The sequence below is a fragment of the Equus asinus genome, chromosome 15, assembly GCF_041296235.1.
Source record: "Equus asinus isolate D_3611 breed Donkey chromosome 15, EquAss-T2T_v2, whole genome shotgun sequence".
NCBI lineage: Eukaryota > Metazoa > Chordata > Mammalia > Perissodactyla > Equidae > Equus > Equus asinus.
Window position 1 is genome coordinate 5100301 of NC_091804.1, and position 17057 is coordinate 5117357.

Here is a 17057-nt window from a genome sequence, read left to right on the forward strand (position 1 = left end):
ATAGTCTTTGAGGTTCATCCACTTTGCAGACTATCGGTACGTCGTGTCTTTACGGGAGAATACTTTTCCATTGTGGAGATACACCACATTTGTTAATCCATTGATCTGTTGATGGACATGTGGGTTGCTTCTTCCTTCTGGCTATTCTGAATAGTGCTGCTATGCACATTTTTGTACAAATATTCATTTGGATACCTATATTCAGTTCTTTTGGGTATATAACTAGGAGTTCAGGCTAGGTCATATAGTAATTCTGTATGTAAGTCATGAGGAACCATGAAACTGTGTTTCCACAGCAGCTGCATAATTTTACATTCCCACCAGCAATGTGTGACAGTTCCAATTTTTCCATAGCCTTGCCAACACTCATTATTCCCCCCCCCTTTTTTTTTAACTATAGCCATCCTAGTGTGTGTGATGTGGTATCTCATTGTGATTTTGCTTTGTATTTCCCTAATGATTAATGATGTGAACATCTTTTCATGTAAATCGGTTTACTTCTGGACTCTCAATTTTATTCCATTGATCTATGTATCTATCCTTATGCAAGTACCATACTGTCTTGGTTACTGTTGATTTGTAGTAAGTTTTGAAATTGGAAAGTTGTGTCCTTCAACTTTTTCTTTTTATTCTCAAAATTGTTTTGGTTTTTTGGAGTCCCTTGCATTTCCATATGAACCTTAGGATTGGCTTTTCCATGTCTACAAAAAATACCATTGGGATTTTGATAGGATTGTGTTGAAATCTGAAGATTGCCTTGGCTAGCATTGCCATCTTAACAATATTGTCTTCAAATCCATGAACATAGATGTCTTTCCATTTATTTAGGTCTTCTTTAATTTCTTTCAGAAATGTCCTGTGGTTTTCAGTGTATAAGACTTGCACCTTCTTGGTTAAAATTATTCCCAAGTATTTTATTCTTTTTGATGCTATTGTAAATGGAATTGTTTTATTAATTTCATTTTTGGATTATTCATTGCTAATGTAGACAACTGATTACTGTATGTCAGTCTTGTATCCTGTAATTTTGCTGAATTCATTTATTAGCTCTAATATTATTTGTGGCTCTTTAGGATTTTCTATATATAAGATCATGTCATCTGAGAACAGAGATCGGTTTCTTTTCCAATTTGGATGTTTTTTATTTCTTTTTCCTGCCTAATTGCTCTGGCTAGAACTTCCAGTACAATGTTGAGTGTAAGTGGTGAAAGCAGGCATCCTTGTCTTGTTCCAGATCTCAGAGGCACAGCTTTCAGTCTTTCAGAATTGAGTGCAATGTTAGCTGTGGGTTTTTCATAACTACCCCTTATCGGATTGGGGCAGTTCCCCTCTATTCCTAGGGATTTTTAGTGTTTTTACCACGAAAGCGTGTTTAATTTAGTTAAATGCTTTTTCTTTTTCTTTTTTGTTTATTTATTTATTTTTAATTGCAGTAACATTGGGTTATAACATTATATAGCTTTTGGATGTACATCATAATATATTTCGAATTCTGTGTAGATTACAACATGTTCACCACCCCAAAACTAATTATAGTCCATCCCCTCACATGTGAGCCTAATCACCCCTTTTGCCCTCTCCCCCCTTCCCCCATGGTAACCACCAATCCATTCTCCATTGCTATGTGTTTGTTTGTCGTTGTTTTTATCTTCTACTTATGAGTGAGATCATACGGTAGGTATTTGACTTTCTCCCTCTGACTTATTTCACTCAAGGTCCATCCATGTTGTCACAAATGGCCGGATTTCATCATTTCTTGTGGCTGAGTAGTAGTCCATCATGTATAAATACCACATCTTTATCCATTCGTCCCTGATGGGCACCTGGGTTGCTTCCAAGTCTTGGCTATTGTGTATAATGCTGCAGTGAACATAGGGGTGCAAGTATCTTTATGCCTTTGCGTTTTCAAGTTCTTTGGATAAATACCCAGCAGTGGGATAGGTGGATCATATGGTAGATCTATCCTTAATTTTCTGAGGATACTCCATACTGCTTTCCATAGTGGCTGCACCAGTTGCACTCCCACCAGTAGTGTAGAAGGGTTCCCTTCTCTCCACATCCTCTCCAACATTTGTTGTTTCCTGTCTTGTTAACTATAGCCATTCTGACCAGAGTGAGGTGATACCTCATTGTAGTTTTGATTTGCATTGCCCTGATAGCTAATGATGTTGAGCATCTTTTCATATGCCTGATGGCCATCCGTACGTCTTCTTTGGAGAAATCTCTTTTCAGATCTTTTGCCCATTTTTTAATTGGGTTGTTGGTTTTTTTGTTGTTGAGCTGTATGAGTTCTTTGTATATTTTGGATATTAAGCTCTTATCTGATACATGGTTTGCAAATATCTTCTCCCAATTGTTAGGTTGTCTTTTTGTTTTGTTGGTGGTTTCCTTTGCTGTGCAGAAGCTTTTTAGTTTGATGTAGTCCCATTTGTTCATTTTTTCCTTTGTTTCCCTTGCCGGGTCAGACATCGTACTTGAAAATATGGTGCTAAGACCGATGTCAAAGAGAGTACTGCCTATGTTTTCCTCTGGAAGTTTCATGGTTTCGGGTCTTACATTCAAGTCTTTAATCCATTTTGAGTTGATTTTTGTGCATGGTGTAAGAGAATGGTCTACTTTCATTCTTTTGCATGTGGCTGTCCAGTTTTCCCAACACTATTTATTGAAGAGACTCTCCTTTCTCCATCGTATGCTCGGCTCCCTTGTCGAATGTTAGCTGTCCATAATTTTGTGGGTTTACTTCTGGGCTCTCGATTCTGTTCCATTGATCCGTGTGTCTGTTTTTGTGCCAGTACTATACTGTTTTGGTTACTCTAGCTTTGTATTATATTTTGCAATTAGGGAGTGTGATACCTCCCGCTTAGTTCTCTTTTCTCAGAAATCCTTTGGTTATTCGGGGTCTTTTGTTGTTCCATATAAATTTTAGGATTCTTTGTTCTATTTCTGTGAAAAATGTTGGAACTTTGATAGGGATTGTGTTGAACTATAGATTGCTTTAGGAAGTATGGACTTTTTAAGGATGTTAATTCTTCCAATCCCAGAGCATGGAATATCTTTCCATTTCTTTGTCTTCTTCATTTTCTTTCAACGTGTTTTATAGTTTTCAGTGTACAGATCTTTCACCTCTTTGGTTAAGTTTATTCCTAGGTATTTTATTCTTTTTGTTGCAATTGTAAATGGGATTGTATTCTTAATTTCTCTTTCTGCTACTTTGTTGTTAGTGTATAGAAACACAACCGATTTTTGTACGTTGATTTTGTATCCCGCAACTTGACTGTATTCCTTTATTGTTTCTAAAAGTTTTTTAGTGGATTCTTTAGAGTCTTCTAGATATAAAATCATGTCATATGCAAAGAGTGACAGTTTCACTTCTTCTTTTCCAATGTGGATCCCTTTTACTTCTTTGTCTTGCCTGATTGCTCTGGCTAGGACTTCCAATACTATGTTAAATAGGAGTGGTGACAGTGGGCATCCTTGTCTGGTTCCTGTTGTTAAAGGGATAGGTTTCAGTTTTTCTCCATTGAGAATGATATTTGCTGTGGGTTTGTGATATATAGCCTTTATTATATTGAGGCTTTTTCCTTGTATACCCATTTTATTTAGAGTTTTTATCATAAATGGATGCTGTATCTTGTTAAATGCTTTCTCTGCATCTATTGGGATGATCATGTGATTTTTATTCTTCATTTTGTTAATGTGATGGATCGTATTGATAGATTTGGGGATGTTGAACCATTCCTGCATACCTGGAATGAAACCCACTTGATCATGATGTTTCATGTTTTTAATGTATTGTTGTATTCGATTTGCTAGTATTTTGTTGAGGATTTTTGCATCGATGTTCATCAGTGATATTGGCCTGTAATTTTCTTTTTTTGTGTTGTCCTTGTCTGGTTTTGGTATCAGGATAATGTTTGCTAAGTAGAAGGAGTTAGGAAGCCTCCCCTCCTCTTCAATTTTTTGAAAGAGTTTGAGAGGGATAGATATTAAGTCTTCTTTGAATGTTTGGTAGAATTCACCAGGGAAGCCATCTGGTCCTGGATTTTTATTTTTGGGGAGGTTTTTGATTGCTGTTTTGATCTCCTTACTAGTGATTGGTCTATTCAAATTCTCTACTTCTTCTTGGTCCAGTTTTGGAAGGTTGTATGTTTCTAAGAATTTATCCATTTCTTCTAGATTATCCAATTTGTTGGCATATAGCTTTTCATAGTATTCTCTTATTATCTTTTGTATTTCTGAGATGTCCTTTGTAATCTCTCCTCTTTCACTTCTGATCTTATTTATTTGAGCCTTCTCTCCTTTTTTTCTTGGTGAGTCTAGCTAAGGGTTTGTCAATTTTGTTTCTCTTTTCAAAGAACCAGCTCTTGGTTTCATTAATTTTTTGTATTTTTTTTAGTCTCTATATCATTTATTTCCGCTCTGATTTTTATTATTTCCTTCCTTCTGCTGATTTTGGGCTTTGTTTGTTGTTCTTTTTCCAGTATCTTTAGCTGCACTTTTAGATTGTCTATTTGGGATTTTTCTTCTTTGTTGAGGTAGGCCTGAATTGCTATGAACTTCCCTCTTAGAACTGCTTTTGCTGTATCCCACAGATTTTGGCATGTCGTATTTTCCTTTTCATTTGTCTCCAGGAATATTTTGATTTCTCCTTTGATTTCTTCATCGACCCAATCGTCGTTCAGTAGCATTTTATTTAATCTCCACATTTTTGTGGATTTTCTTCCTGTAGTTGATTTCTAGTTTCATTCCTTTGTGGTCAGAAAAGATGCATGGTATTATTTCAATCTTCTTAAATTTATTGAGACTTGTTTGTGGCCTAATATGTGATCAATCCTGGAGAATGTTCCATGTGCATTTGAAAAGAATGTGTATTCTTTGGTTTTGGGATGAAATGTTCTGTATATATCTTCTGTCCATCTGGTCTAATGTGTCCTTTAAGGCCAGTGTTTCCTTATGGATCTTCTATTTGGCTGGTCTGTCCATTGGTGTAAGTGGAGTGTTAAAGTCCCCTACTATTATTGTGTTACTGTCTATTTCTCTTTTTATGTCTGTTAATAATTGCTTTATATATTTAGGTGCTCCTATGTTGGGTGCGTAGATATTTACAAGTGTTATATTTTCTTGTTGGATTGTTCCCTTTATCATCATGTAGTGCCTGTCTTCGTCTCTTGTTACAGTTTTTGTTTTAAAGTCTATTTTGTCTGATATAAGTATTGCTACCCCCACTTTCTTTTCTTTGCCATTTGCATGGAATATCTTTTTCCATCCTTTCACTTTCAGTTTGTGAGTATCTTTAGGTCTGAAGTGTGTCTCTTGTATGCAGCATATACATGGGTCTTGTTTTTTTATCCAGTTGGCCACCCTATGGCATTTGATTGGAGCATTTAGTCCATTGACGTTTAAAGTAGCTATTGATAAATATGGATTTATTGCCATTTTGTTACTTTTTTTTTTTCCTGGGTGTTTTAGTAGTTCTTCTCTGTTCCTGTCTTTTTCCCTTGCTCTCTTCCCTTGTGGTTTGATGACTGTTTTTAGTAATATGTTTGATTTCTTTCGTCTTACTTTCTTGCTTGTTTATTATAGGTTTCTGATTTGTGATTACCATGAGGATCCTGTTTAATATTCTACGTATATAACAGTCTATATCAAGTTGATAGACCCTTTAGCTTGAGCTCTTTCTAAAATCTCCACTTTTTTACTCTCCTCCTCACACATTTTATGTTTTTCAAATCATATGTAGTCTCTTGTTTAGTGTGTGTCTATCCATTACCCTCTTATCATTGAAATAGGTGATTTTAGTACATTTGTCTTTTAACCTTCATATTATCTTCACAGGTAGTTGATCTGCTACCTTTACTATATTTTTACCTTTACAAGTGATTTTATTGCCTGTTTTTTTGTTGTTGTTGTTTTGTTTTTTTGATAATAATTTTTTAAAATCTCTATTTGTGGTCATTGCTTTCCCACTTAAATAAATCCCTTCAGCATTTCTTTTAGAACTGGTTTCTTGGTGATAAACTCCTTTAATTTTTGCTTGTCTGGGAAGCTCTTTACCTCTCCTTCCAATCTGAATGACAACCTTGATGGATAGAGTATTCTTGGCTGTAGGTTTTTTCCTTTTGGCACTTTAAATATGTCATGCCATTCTCTTCTCGCCTGTTGGGTCTCAGCTGAGAAGTCTGCTGATAGCCTGATGGGCTTCCCTTTATATGTCACTTGTGGCTTTTCTCTTGCTGCTTTTAGGATTCTCTCTTTGTCTTTAATTTTGGACATTTTAATTATAATATGTCCTGGTGTGGGCCTCTTTGGGCTTATGTTGTTTGGAGCTCTCTGTGCTTCCTGAACTTGGATGTCTGTTTCCTTCCTCAGATTAGGAAAATTTTCATCTATTACTTCTTCAAATAAATTTTCTGCCCCTTTGTGTCTCTCTTCTCCTTCTGGGACACCTATAATCCGAATGTTAGCACGCTTGATATTGTCCCAGAGTTCCCTTAGACTGTTCTCATTCTGTCTAATTCTTTCTTCGTTTTTTTGTTCTGCTTGGGTGATTTCCTCTAGTCTTTCGTCTAGCTCATTGATCTGTTCTTTTGCATCGTCTACTCTGCTACTGAGACCCTCTAGTGAATTTCTCATTTCCAGTATTGTAGTCTTCATTTCTGATTTTTTTAAATATATTCCAGTTCTTTGCTGATGTGCTCACTGTGTTCATCCATTCTTCTCCCCATATCTGTGAGCATCCTCACGATATTTTGTTTGAACTCTTTGTCGAATAGGTCACTTGTTTCTGTTTGATTTAGTCCTTTTTCTGGGGTTTTGTCCTGTTCCCTTGCTTGGAAAGTATTCCTTTGTCTCCTCATTATGCCTCTTTCTCTGTGCTTATTTCTATGTATTAGGTGAGTCGGCTATGTCTCCTGATCTTGGAGAAGTGGCCTTATGTATGAGATGTCTTATGAGGCCCAGGAGTGTGCTTCCCTCTCATCACCAGTCCAGAAGACCCAGGAGTGACCCTTTTGTGGGCTACTTGTGTCCTTCTGCTGTGGCAGGGTTGCTCCCACTGCAGGAACCCAGGGAGTCTAGTCTTTCCTTCCCTGGCCAGCTGTTTGTAAATCCAGTTTGGGGAGCCTCAGCACTGTTGGCTACAAAGTCTATCGGCACACTCCTATTGCAGTTTTCCTCTCAATTGGGTTGGTACCCAGGTAGCTGGTTGCTAGGCTCAGGGGCTTACAGTTGTGATAGGCCTCAGCCCTACAAGGCTGTTGTCAGTTCTCTTGGGTGCAGCTGAGTGGGGCTGGCCCTAGGCATGGGAGCACTCAATTGTTTCAGGCTTTGGAAGGTGGGACTGATCCTTTTTAAGGCTATTTGTGAAGCACAGGTCTTCTGCCACTGATAAGCCTCACCTCCGACAGGACCACACACACCACCAACACAGTCCTGGTGGGTGCACACTTCTCAACCCCCTGGAGCATACCCTGACGCCACACTGCAGAAGCCCCCACCTCTCCACCGATGCCCCCCACAGTTCACCTGGTCCTCACACAGGCCCTGCCCCATAGAGGCAGACACCCTTGCCTGCCTGTAGAGGATCAAGGCACCCAGTCAATGCAGGCTGAAAGTAGCCTGAGGGCTTGCTGTTAGGTGGTGTAGGTCCCTAGGGCGGGTTGCCTGCCCTGGCTGAACTGGATTAAATCTGTGCTCTAGTGGGTGTGGCAGACCCCTGGGCTAACTGGCCAAGGGATTAACCTCAATGGCTCCCACCAGGGTCGTGTCAGCACACCTGGACCAGGTCAGAACAATGGCCCCCACCAATGTCTCAGTCTCTGGAGAGGTCCCTCCTCTCACCAAGGTGCCTCCAGAGCCCACCAGGTGTGTCTCATTTCACCAAAGGACTGTCAGCCTTCTCTCTGGTGATTTTAGGTTGCTGCAATGAGTGAGTTTGTGCGTGGGCCCTTTAAGACCTGAGTCTTTTCGGCTTTCAGCTGATAGCTTTTCTGAGGGTATCCTCACTGCAGTTAATAACCAGCAAAACCAGACAGTAAGACCCCCGTCTCAGTTGGGCTGAGTCTGAAGGATGCTTATAGCAGTATCACCCCCACTCCAGACCTCACTCCTCCAGGGAGGGCTGCGTACCTTAGGGTGGCTCCCACCTCACCAGCTGAGAAGCTCCGCTGCTCCTAAAGGTGGCTTTTTTCCTCTCCAGCAGGAATTTCTGCCTCTTCCTCCTTAGTCAGGACTGTCCCTTGTTGTGGGGGTTCTTTTTATCCAGTTTTCTCTCCAGGGTAATTTTTCCAAAAATAGTTGTAACCTGTTGTGTTTGTGGGAGGAGATGAGTCCAGAGTCTGCTTACGCTGCCATCTTGACGAGATTCCCCCATTAAATGCTTTTTCTGCATCAGTTGAGATGATAGCATTTTCCCCTTCCTTTGATTAATGTGGTGTATTGCAGTGATTATTATTATTTTTGGCTGAGGAAGATCAGCCCTGAGCTAACATCTCTTGCCAATCTTCATCTTTTTTTTGTGTTTTTTTTTTTTTTTGCTTCAGGAGGATTAGACCTGAGCTAACATCTGTGCCAATCTTCCTCCACATTATAGGTGGGTTGCCACCAGAGCATAGCTGACAAGTGGAGTAAGTCCACAACCGGAATCAGAACCTGTGAACCCGGCCCCAAAGCAGAGTGTGCCAAACTTAACCACTACACCACAGGGCTGGCCCCTACATTGATTAATTTTTATATGGGGAATCACTCTTACATTTCTGGGGTAAATCTCACATGGTCATACTGTATAATCCTTTTAACATGCTGCAAGATTTAGTTTGCCAATATTCTGTTGAAGATTATCTAAATTCATAAGGGATATTGTTCTGTAGTTTTCTTTTCTTTTGATGTCTTTGCCTGGCTTTGGTATCAGGGTAATCCTGACCTCATAGAAAGGGCCAGGAAGTGTTCCTTCCTCTTTTATTTTTTTGGAGGAGTTTGAGAAGTCTTAGTATTAATTCTTCTTTAAATGTTTGGTAGAATTCACCAGTGCAGCCAACTGGTCTTAGGCTTTTCTTTGTGGGAGGTTTTTGATTACTGATTCAATACCTTTATTTGTTACAGGTCTGTTGAGATTGTCTATTCCTTCTTGAGTTAGTTTTTGTAGTTTGTGTGTTTCTAGGAATTTGTCCATTTCATTTAGGATAGCTAACTGGGTTGCATATAATTGTTTATAGTATTCTCTTATAATCCTTTATTATTTCTGTAAGGTCAGTGGAAATGTCCCTACTTTCATTTCTGATGTTAGTAATTTGAGTCTTTTTTTCTTAATCCAGCTAAAGCTTTGTTAACTTTGTTGGTATTTTCAAAGAACCAACTTCTGGTTTCATTAATTTTCTTTGTTGTTTTTCTATTCTCTATTTCATTTATCTTCACTCTAACTTTTTAGTATTTCTTTCCTTCTGCTAGCATTGGGTTTAGTTTGGTTTTCTTTTTCTAGTTCCTTAAGGAGCACAATTAAATTACTGATTTGAGATCTTCACTTTTTTCTTTAAATGTAGGCATTTATAGCTATAAATTTCCCTCTGAAAACTGTTTTCACTGCATCCCATGAGTTCTCGTATGTCGTGTTTTTAGTTTCATATGTCTCTGAGTATTTCTAATATCCCATTTGATTTTCTTAAAATCAAAGATGTTGCTTAAAAGTCTGTTGTTCAATTTCCACAAATTTGTGCATTTTTGTTTTCTTTCTGATTTTGATTTCTAGTTTTATTTCATTGTGGTTGGAGAGTATACTTTGTACGATTGAAATCTTTTAAAATTTATTGACACTTGTTTCATGGCCTAACATATGGCCCATCCTGGAAAGCATCCCATGTGCACTTGAGAAGAATGTACCTCCTGTTGTTGGATGGAGTGCTCTCTATACATATGTTAGATCTCGTTGGTTTATAGTACTATTCAAGTCCTCTGTCTACTTACTGATCTTCTATCTGGTTGTTCTATTGATTATTGGAAGTGAGATATTGAAGTCTCCAACTATTTTTGTAGAACTATTTCTTCCTTCAATTCTATCAACATGTGTTTTATATATTTTGGGGTTCTGTTGTTAGGTACATATATGTTTATAATTATTACCTTTCTTAGAGGGTTTTGAAGGATCATTTTGACTGCACAAAACTTCACATTGGTAGGGAACTCTTTGGCTTCAGTCACAGCTAAATGTAGTACCAGTGGATTTATAATCTGTGCCTCTCTTACTTACATAAAAGGATTTGAGATATCTTATAATGATCTTGTTTTTTAATGTCGTATATAGATTTGAAATTATTTATAATAACAGTTGTAGGCAATAGTCTGTTATTTCTTTCTCCACATGTGGAGGGAGATAAAAATGGATCTACTGAGCTCTAGGATATCATAGTTAATGGGACTGAACTTCTTTACTTCTCTGAAGACAAGGTAGAAAGGGAAATGAAATGGGTTATATCATCTTAATATTTGAGAAAAGGAATTACTGTTTATATATATACACACTGCTTGCACTCCATTACTCTCCCACAGCTCTCTGAGGTGGGAATAGCTAGTCCCTGTTCCACAGGAGTCTGAGCTAGAGGCAGACCCCACTGGATGCACCCCCTCTTCCTGCGGCCTTCCCATTTGTAAATGCAGAAACCAGAACCATCCCCCACTGCAGGCTTTTCCTCCAGAGGTTTTGCTTTCTAGAAATCTAGAAAATCCACAAGCATGGCTGGACAAATACGGTCAGAAACTAAAGGAATGCAATCTTCATTCTTGAGGGCAAGAAGATACAACTCATACTCAGTTTTCAGCCAACACCGTTAGCTGATAATGAAAATGCAGTTACTTGCAAAAAGGAAAAAGACACCTGCCCTCATAAAAGGGTTTAAACAATCCTCTTTCCCTGGAACCTCACTGTCTATGTTTACACGCTCTGTAGATAGTTTATATGAAGTAGAGTTGGTTTTTAAAAGTAAAACCATAAAGAGGGAATGTAGGGAAAAGTCTAAATGACCAACAACTATAAACTGCTTATAATTTGCAAGGAATAGCCCACATATCCATTAATCATTCTTACCTCTTTGGAGGTTAAGATTTGGTGTAACTCTTTCCTGAGATCAATAAAACGATCGTGAAAGAGGGCCATGCACCATGGCTCCGTGAAGTAGCTAGCGAGGAAAGAAAGGATTCAGTTAGCTGGAAACCCTCTCATTACCACTAATAAAGTATTTACCTGCTTTTTTGCCTTTATAAATTACAGTTCTGGCCCCATTGCAATCGTTTGCTCATAAAATGCCTTGTAGAACAGCCTGACCAATCAATTTTTTAAATGGATGTTCCTGATGTAAGGCCAGGTTCCATAATTACATTTAAAGTGGTTTAATTCAGAGCTGGGGCAAGACCCAGTGAAGAATCCTGATTTTATCAGAATTTAAAAGCCTGAAGACTTGTAAAGAACGATGTCTCCATTATCTGCCCTCGTTTGAGAAAACCAGATTGCAGGATTAACTGAACTGCTGCATAAACAAATTAAATTTGGGTAGACAATAACACAAATGTTGTTCATCATTAAGGTTTCTGGATTAATAATGACCAGAAAAACAGGCCACCTTGGTGTTGCAACATGGTCTCCGTACAATTGCACTGATGCTTAATTGAATCTCTTTAGGAGAGCAGCTCTTTCAGTGTTTTTATTTGCTAACTTTTCACTGAAAACTGTTTGAACAAATGCTTTCTTACATGCAGAGCAACGTGGCCATCCTTTATTCACAGGTGATGGCTGAAAATTTGATGCATTCTTGGAAGAATCAAGGACATTTATTAGTATCTTTAACTCTTACTTTATTTTAACATTAAGTGTCTTGGAACAGATAACTTGCCTTCTTCAGGGTTAGAGACATGTCGATTGTGTGGGCTTCACTCGCCTCTGGACTTGAGTGTTGTTCCCGTTTCAGTTAATGGATATTACATGTGTGCAGGGGAGGAAAACACTGGTGCCCATGTGCCGATGGGCGCCTTTTGTTTTCCGAAACTTAAAGCTAATTCTTAGGGAAGGAGGTAATGAGTCCCAGGGACCACTGAGCCATTAAAAGACAAGTCTAATGACAAGAGTCTGTGCCACCATCAGCACAGCACTCAGCTATGTCAGTGAGTACCTATCACCCATTCGCTTGACCAAACTATGACCTAATTTCATGTTTAACTCCCTACTTTGTCGTTCCAGTCACATATTCATCCAACTATTAATTCTACTAATATTTCCTCCATACCCCTTATGTGCCCAGCACTGTTCTGGGAACTGGGGAAACAGCAGGGACCAAAACAGACAAACATCCCTGCTACCACGGAGCTTATATTCAAGGGATAAATAGGTAAATATACAGCATGTTGGATAGTGAGAATTGCTTAGGGAGAAAACATAAATCAAGGAAGGGCAGGGGAGACCAAAGAAAGGCTCACCTCTAAGGCAGCGTCTTAGTGAGCAAAGGCCCAAGGGAAAGGAGAGAACGAGCCACATGGAGATCTGGGGAAAGAGCCTTCCGGAGAGAAGGAGCAGCAGGTGCAAACACCCAGAGGCAGGAGTGTGCGTGTGCACAGACCATTCAGGGAGGCAGAGTGGAAGTAAACAAAGGGGGAGTGACAGGAGACGAGCTCAGGAGGTGATGGGGGAAGGATGCTCCTAGAGGCAGGAGTCCAGGCAGACCTGTTGTATCTCCAAGGCCATCTAGCTCAGCACTTGCACACAACAGGCCCTATGGATGTTCTCTGAATGAATGAAGGAATAATGAATGAATGAATAGGTGAAAGAATGTGCATTGCACTGTATACATTCTTCTATACTGCCTGGCCCTGATTGGTCTGTCATTAATATAGAATAAAGTTCTGCTAAATAAATAGGCAACAGAACTCTACAAAATGCCCCCAAATGGGCAGTATTAGGAAAAAGGGAGCCTCGCTGGGAACAGCGGGAAAGCCCTGCGTGAAACCAGGCTTTAAGGATGGTCTCACTGAGCCCTGCAGCACGGAAGGCCAAGGGTGTCAGAGGGCACTAAATGGAAATCTGTCAGAGGAGTGCTCGGCTCTGGAGTCACTCAAGGCCACTGAATCCTGAATGAATGGAGTCGAGTCTGTGGGATTTGTAGCTGGGATTCTGGGCCCCTACAACATGGCCAACAGCCAACATCCATCTAATTCCTGGAGCGATGGTCCTGGGCCGGGGCTGGCTGCCTCAGGAGGGACCCGCTTAATAGGGTGATGTTTTGATACATTTCCTTAGAGTGTAGCTTCTTGGACCAAAGCATCAATAATAGCCTAAGTCCAGACACTCAAGCACAACTTTGCCAGGATGGTCCCTGCCTCTTAGGTCTGAACAGCTTCTAGAAAAGTTTCAGGGAATTGTGGATGTGCAAATCTTGAAACTATCATAACCCCTAAATTAGAAACCAATGGGCCCTTTGAGATTTGTTGCTATCATCCCTCAGTTGCTGAGATGCCCTGTGTGTGTTTCCATGGCACCACCAGGAGTTCCCACCCTCTTGGTTTTGGGGGTCTACAGCCACGTCCTTCTAGGTGGCATAAGCTCTGTCTCTGCTGTCCTCACGCCAGCACAGCCCTGTTCCAAAAACCCAGGTGCTGTTCAGACAGTCTTCACTGCCCAGGGCCTTCCCAGTGCCACCCATCAGTGACTCTTCATTGTCTGCTTCAAAGAGGGGGATCTGGGGAAAGCCCACTTCCCTTAAGGTCACACTGCTGCCCACCTCGGGCTCTGGCCCACCATCTAACACCCACATTCCCATAGCCTCTGTCCATGAAGCCAAACAGATGGCTGGAGAAGCAAGTGGCCCTTAATCCTCTGAAAATAAAGCTGCTAAGCCTGTCTGCACAGTGCTGGGGGGGCAGGGAGAAGGGAAGTTGGATGTTTTTCCAAAGTCTTTCTTTTGCTGCCTTTGAAACTCTCCCTAGCCTCTCGCACCAGCGTCCAGCAGATATGGTACCTGCACATTTGAGGACCCCTGTTCTCATCACAGGACATTGAACAGTTTATAGAGCAGTGACCTAGGAGACCTGAAGTTTTCTCTCTTTTCCACTCCATACCACAGCCCCCTGTGGTAAGACATTTTGGGACCCTTGTCCAGAAAGTGCCAATCTCTGTAGCAAACTGTTTGCAACCGAGATTCCTGGAATTCTCCTATGGCTGCCATTTTTATTTATAAAAGAGAAAGGTGTATAGAGCTCTATTTGGATTTTCTTTCTGTCTCAAGAAAGAACTCTTGGGTTCTGTTAAAGCAAGTGTGATAATCAAACGATACCCTAGAAACCAAATCGACAAGCTACCTTCTGAAGGCTCCATCTCAATTTTACCACAGCTTCAGGGGTGGTCCCTAGGGCCACTTCCGTAGGGGTCATGAAACGACAATGCTCATGCCCCCCGGAGAGCCCGTGCCTCGCCAAGACAAGTGTGCAGGCTCCCACCTGGAGAGCAGCTTCTGCACATCTGTCTGCAACACCAGATTGCTCGCAGCCCGCCACACGGATCAAGCTAAATATGTACAAAGAGACAGCCTGAGCCAGGGGAAAAACAAGGATTTCAGGCTCAGTCGATCCTTGAAGCAGGAGTCCCACTGGAAGGTCACCATTCCAAGTGCAACTCTAGTCAGAAGGCACTTAGAACTGAATAGAATTTAGGAAGAAAATGACCAGCAGATAATCTGCAGTTTCCAAGATGCCCTTGGTCGGCTGTGTTTAAAGGATTCAGGCCAGGTCTTGAGTGGGTGGATAATTAGCAACATCTCCATCTCAGGAAGCAGCTGCTATCTTGTAGGGCAAGTGTTGGAAATGAGGTGTTTTAGGATAATGATGAAAGGAATTGGTTCCTCTGATAGGAAGGAAAAATATACTCCAAAATCTATGCAGCAAAGAATCTTACTTGCAAGTTTTTCCCCTCAGTTCTTACCGAAGCTCTTATTTTGGTGGTGGTTTTCAAAGGGCTCGCCGGATGACCTCGGAGCGACCACTGTGTTGAGGGCGCCCACTTCCTTTGCCACTCACGGCCCCCACGTCATTCAGCCCCTGCCCATAATTCACTTCCACACTCCCCAAGAGCTTGTTTGCTTCCGGCAAATTAGCTTTTTCTTTTATTAATAGACTTTATTTTTAAAGCAGATTTAGCTGTACAGAAAAAATGGAGCCGAAAGCACAGAACCCGCGTCCCATCGCTGCTCAGCCTCCTGCATGCACACTTTGCATCAGCGAGGCACCTCTGTTACCACTGAGGAGCCACTACGATATGTTATTCTTAGCTAAGGCATGCGGTTTATTTACACTCGGGTCATTTGCTGTGTTGTGCATTCTTTGGGTTCCGACAATGCATCATGTCCTGTATCCAGCACTACAGGAACACATGGAGCAGTCCCACGGCCCTGGGGCCCCCTGCGCACCTCCTCTTTCCCCTCCCTCCAAATGCCTGGCACATTAACATTTTAGGAAATTGATTTTTATTAGAGAAAATGGGGCTGTGGAACCATTTCATAAACTATCTTCATTACCCTATATTCTAGTGTTTCTTTTAGAAACAGAGTAGAATTTTTCCCACACAAACACTGTCCCCCCACCCTTGCCAGCAGCCCCTCAGACCAGTGGCTTCAGGTTTTGATTTCCTAAGGTGCTGGATTTTGGCATCAGTTTAGGATGAAAGCTATTTGCATTTCTGTTTTCTATAATGTGCAAGGGGCTACGACTTTTGGGGGGATTTTTAAACGTAGGCATTATAATTTACTTGCTAAAATTCCACGTGCTTTCGTTCCCAAGCCGAACGTTTGTGAAGCTGAGGTGAGGTTTTTTCACTGAGAATTTCAGAACCAGATTCGTTGCAGACAAGACGAAGTTGCATGTTGAGCGTCCTGGTTTGCAAACCCTCGTTGCACAAGACCCTCTCTGGTGGGCCAGGACACCCCAGCAGCAGGGCAGTCAGGACCCGTTCCCCTCCATCAGGAGCCTAGGCATTCCATTCAACAGCAGGCAAATTTAATCCCCTTATGGAAAAGTGAAAAGGGCCTGCATTATATTTCTTTTCCAACACTGCATGGGAAGCACAACACCAACCTTAATGGCAAGTGGCACCCAGCTGAGCGTTTCCTACACAGACCATCTCAGCTGCACGGGAGCTGGAAGGCTGGGAAGCCAGGGTCAACTCCCTTCCACACCAGCTGTGGGTGCAGAGCTTCCAGGGTCCTCCTCTGCCCCGGGGCAAGGTTGGGGAGCTCTGAGCTGTGGGGGGGGGGGCTGTGGGGGGGGGGTGGAGGGGGTGGGCGGGGGAAGCTGACTCAAGTGGCGTCAGGCACACCCTTGAGTCTCCTTCTGGCTCAGGCTTCTTCCCACTCCAAATCCGCATCCCAACTGCCTGGCTGCTCCCTTCGCTGGCCCCTCCCTGTGGAGGGTCTAAGATTCTCACCCCCTCCCTGCTCTTCCAAATACCTTCCACCTGGGCCTTCCTGCCTGACGGGCTCTGCACAGTCTCTGCAGCCCAGAGGACCCCAGCCTGTGCCTGCATCCTCCCCAGTGCCACCCAGTGCTCCAGTCCAACACAGACCTCCTCCTCAAAGCTCATGCCTGGGCTGGGTGCTCCCACTCACTCTCTCTGCGCCATTTTCACTGCATGGGGCACTTCTGACCTTGCAGGAGTGCTAACCTGGTGCGTGTCATGTTCTCTTACACACCATGCACTCTGGGTCCCCACAGCCTCCAGCACAGGGCTGGGCCTCGAGAGACGCTCCTAGGAGCAGGTGGGGTCGAAGCTCCTGCAGACATCTGCAGGTGACGGCAGGGGTCAGACTCAGCCCGCTGCCCCTCCTCTCCATGGGGAGATTTTGCACCAGTGTGGCGACCCAATTTAGAGTGGCACAGACCCCTGTGAGCCTCCCCTAAGTCATCCCAGAAACAGGGCAGCCTGCATTATTAAAGTCAGAAAAGCTCTCAATTTCACCAAACTCATTTTGCAATGGATGCTAACACTGAGTCAAACGAAGATTGTCTCCTTTTGATATAAGGATGTTAGAAAGAAG

The 17057-nt window shown here is 41.9% G+C and overlaps 1 protein-coding gene across 3 annotated transcripts in view; it reads right to left on the reverse strand.

Moving 5' to 3' along the window:
• The window catches only part of CFAP61 (cilia and flagella associated protein 61), a 295450-nt gene that overhangs the window by 3217 nt on the left and 275176 nt on the right, over positions 1-17057 (reverse strand). For 2 of the 3 annotated variants that reach the window (XM_070485505.1, XM_014855816.3), the window contains one exon: positions 11075-11165. The exons of the other annotated variant lie outside the window; for it this stretch is intronic. In XM_070485505.1, coding sequence (XP_070341606.1) covers positions 11075-11165 — 91 coding nt within the window. The remainder of the gene's footprint in view (positions 1-11074; positions 11166-17057) is intronic. 3 annotated transcript variants of the gene reach the window in all.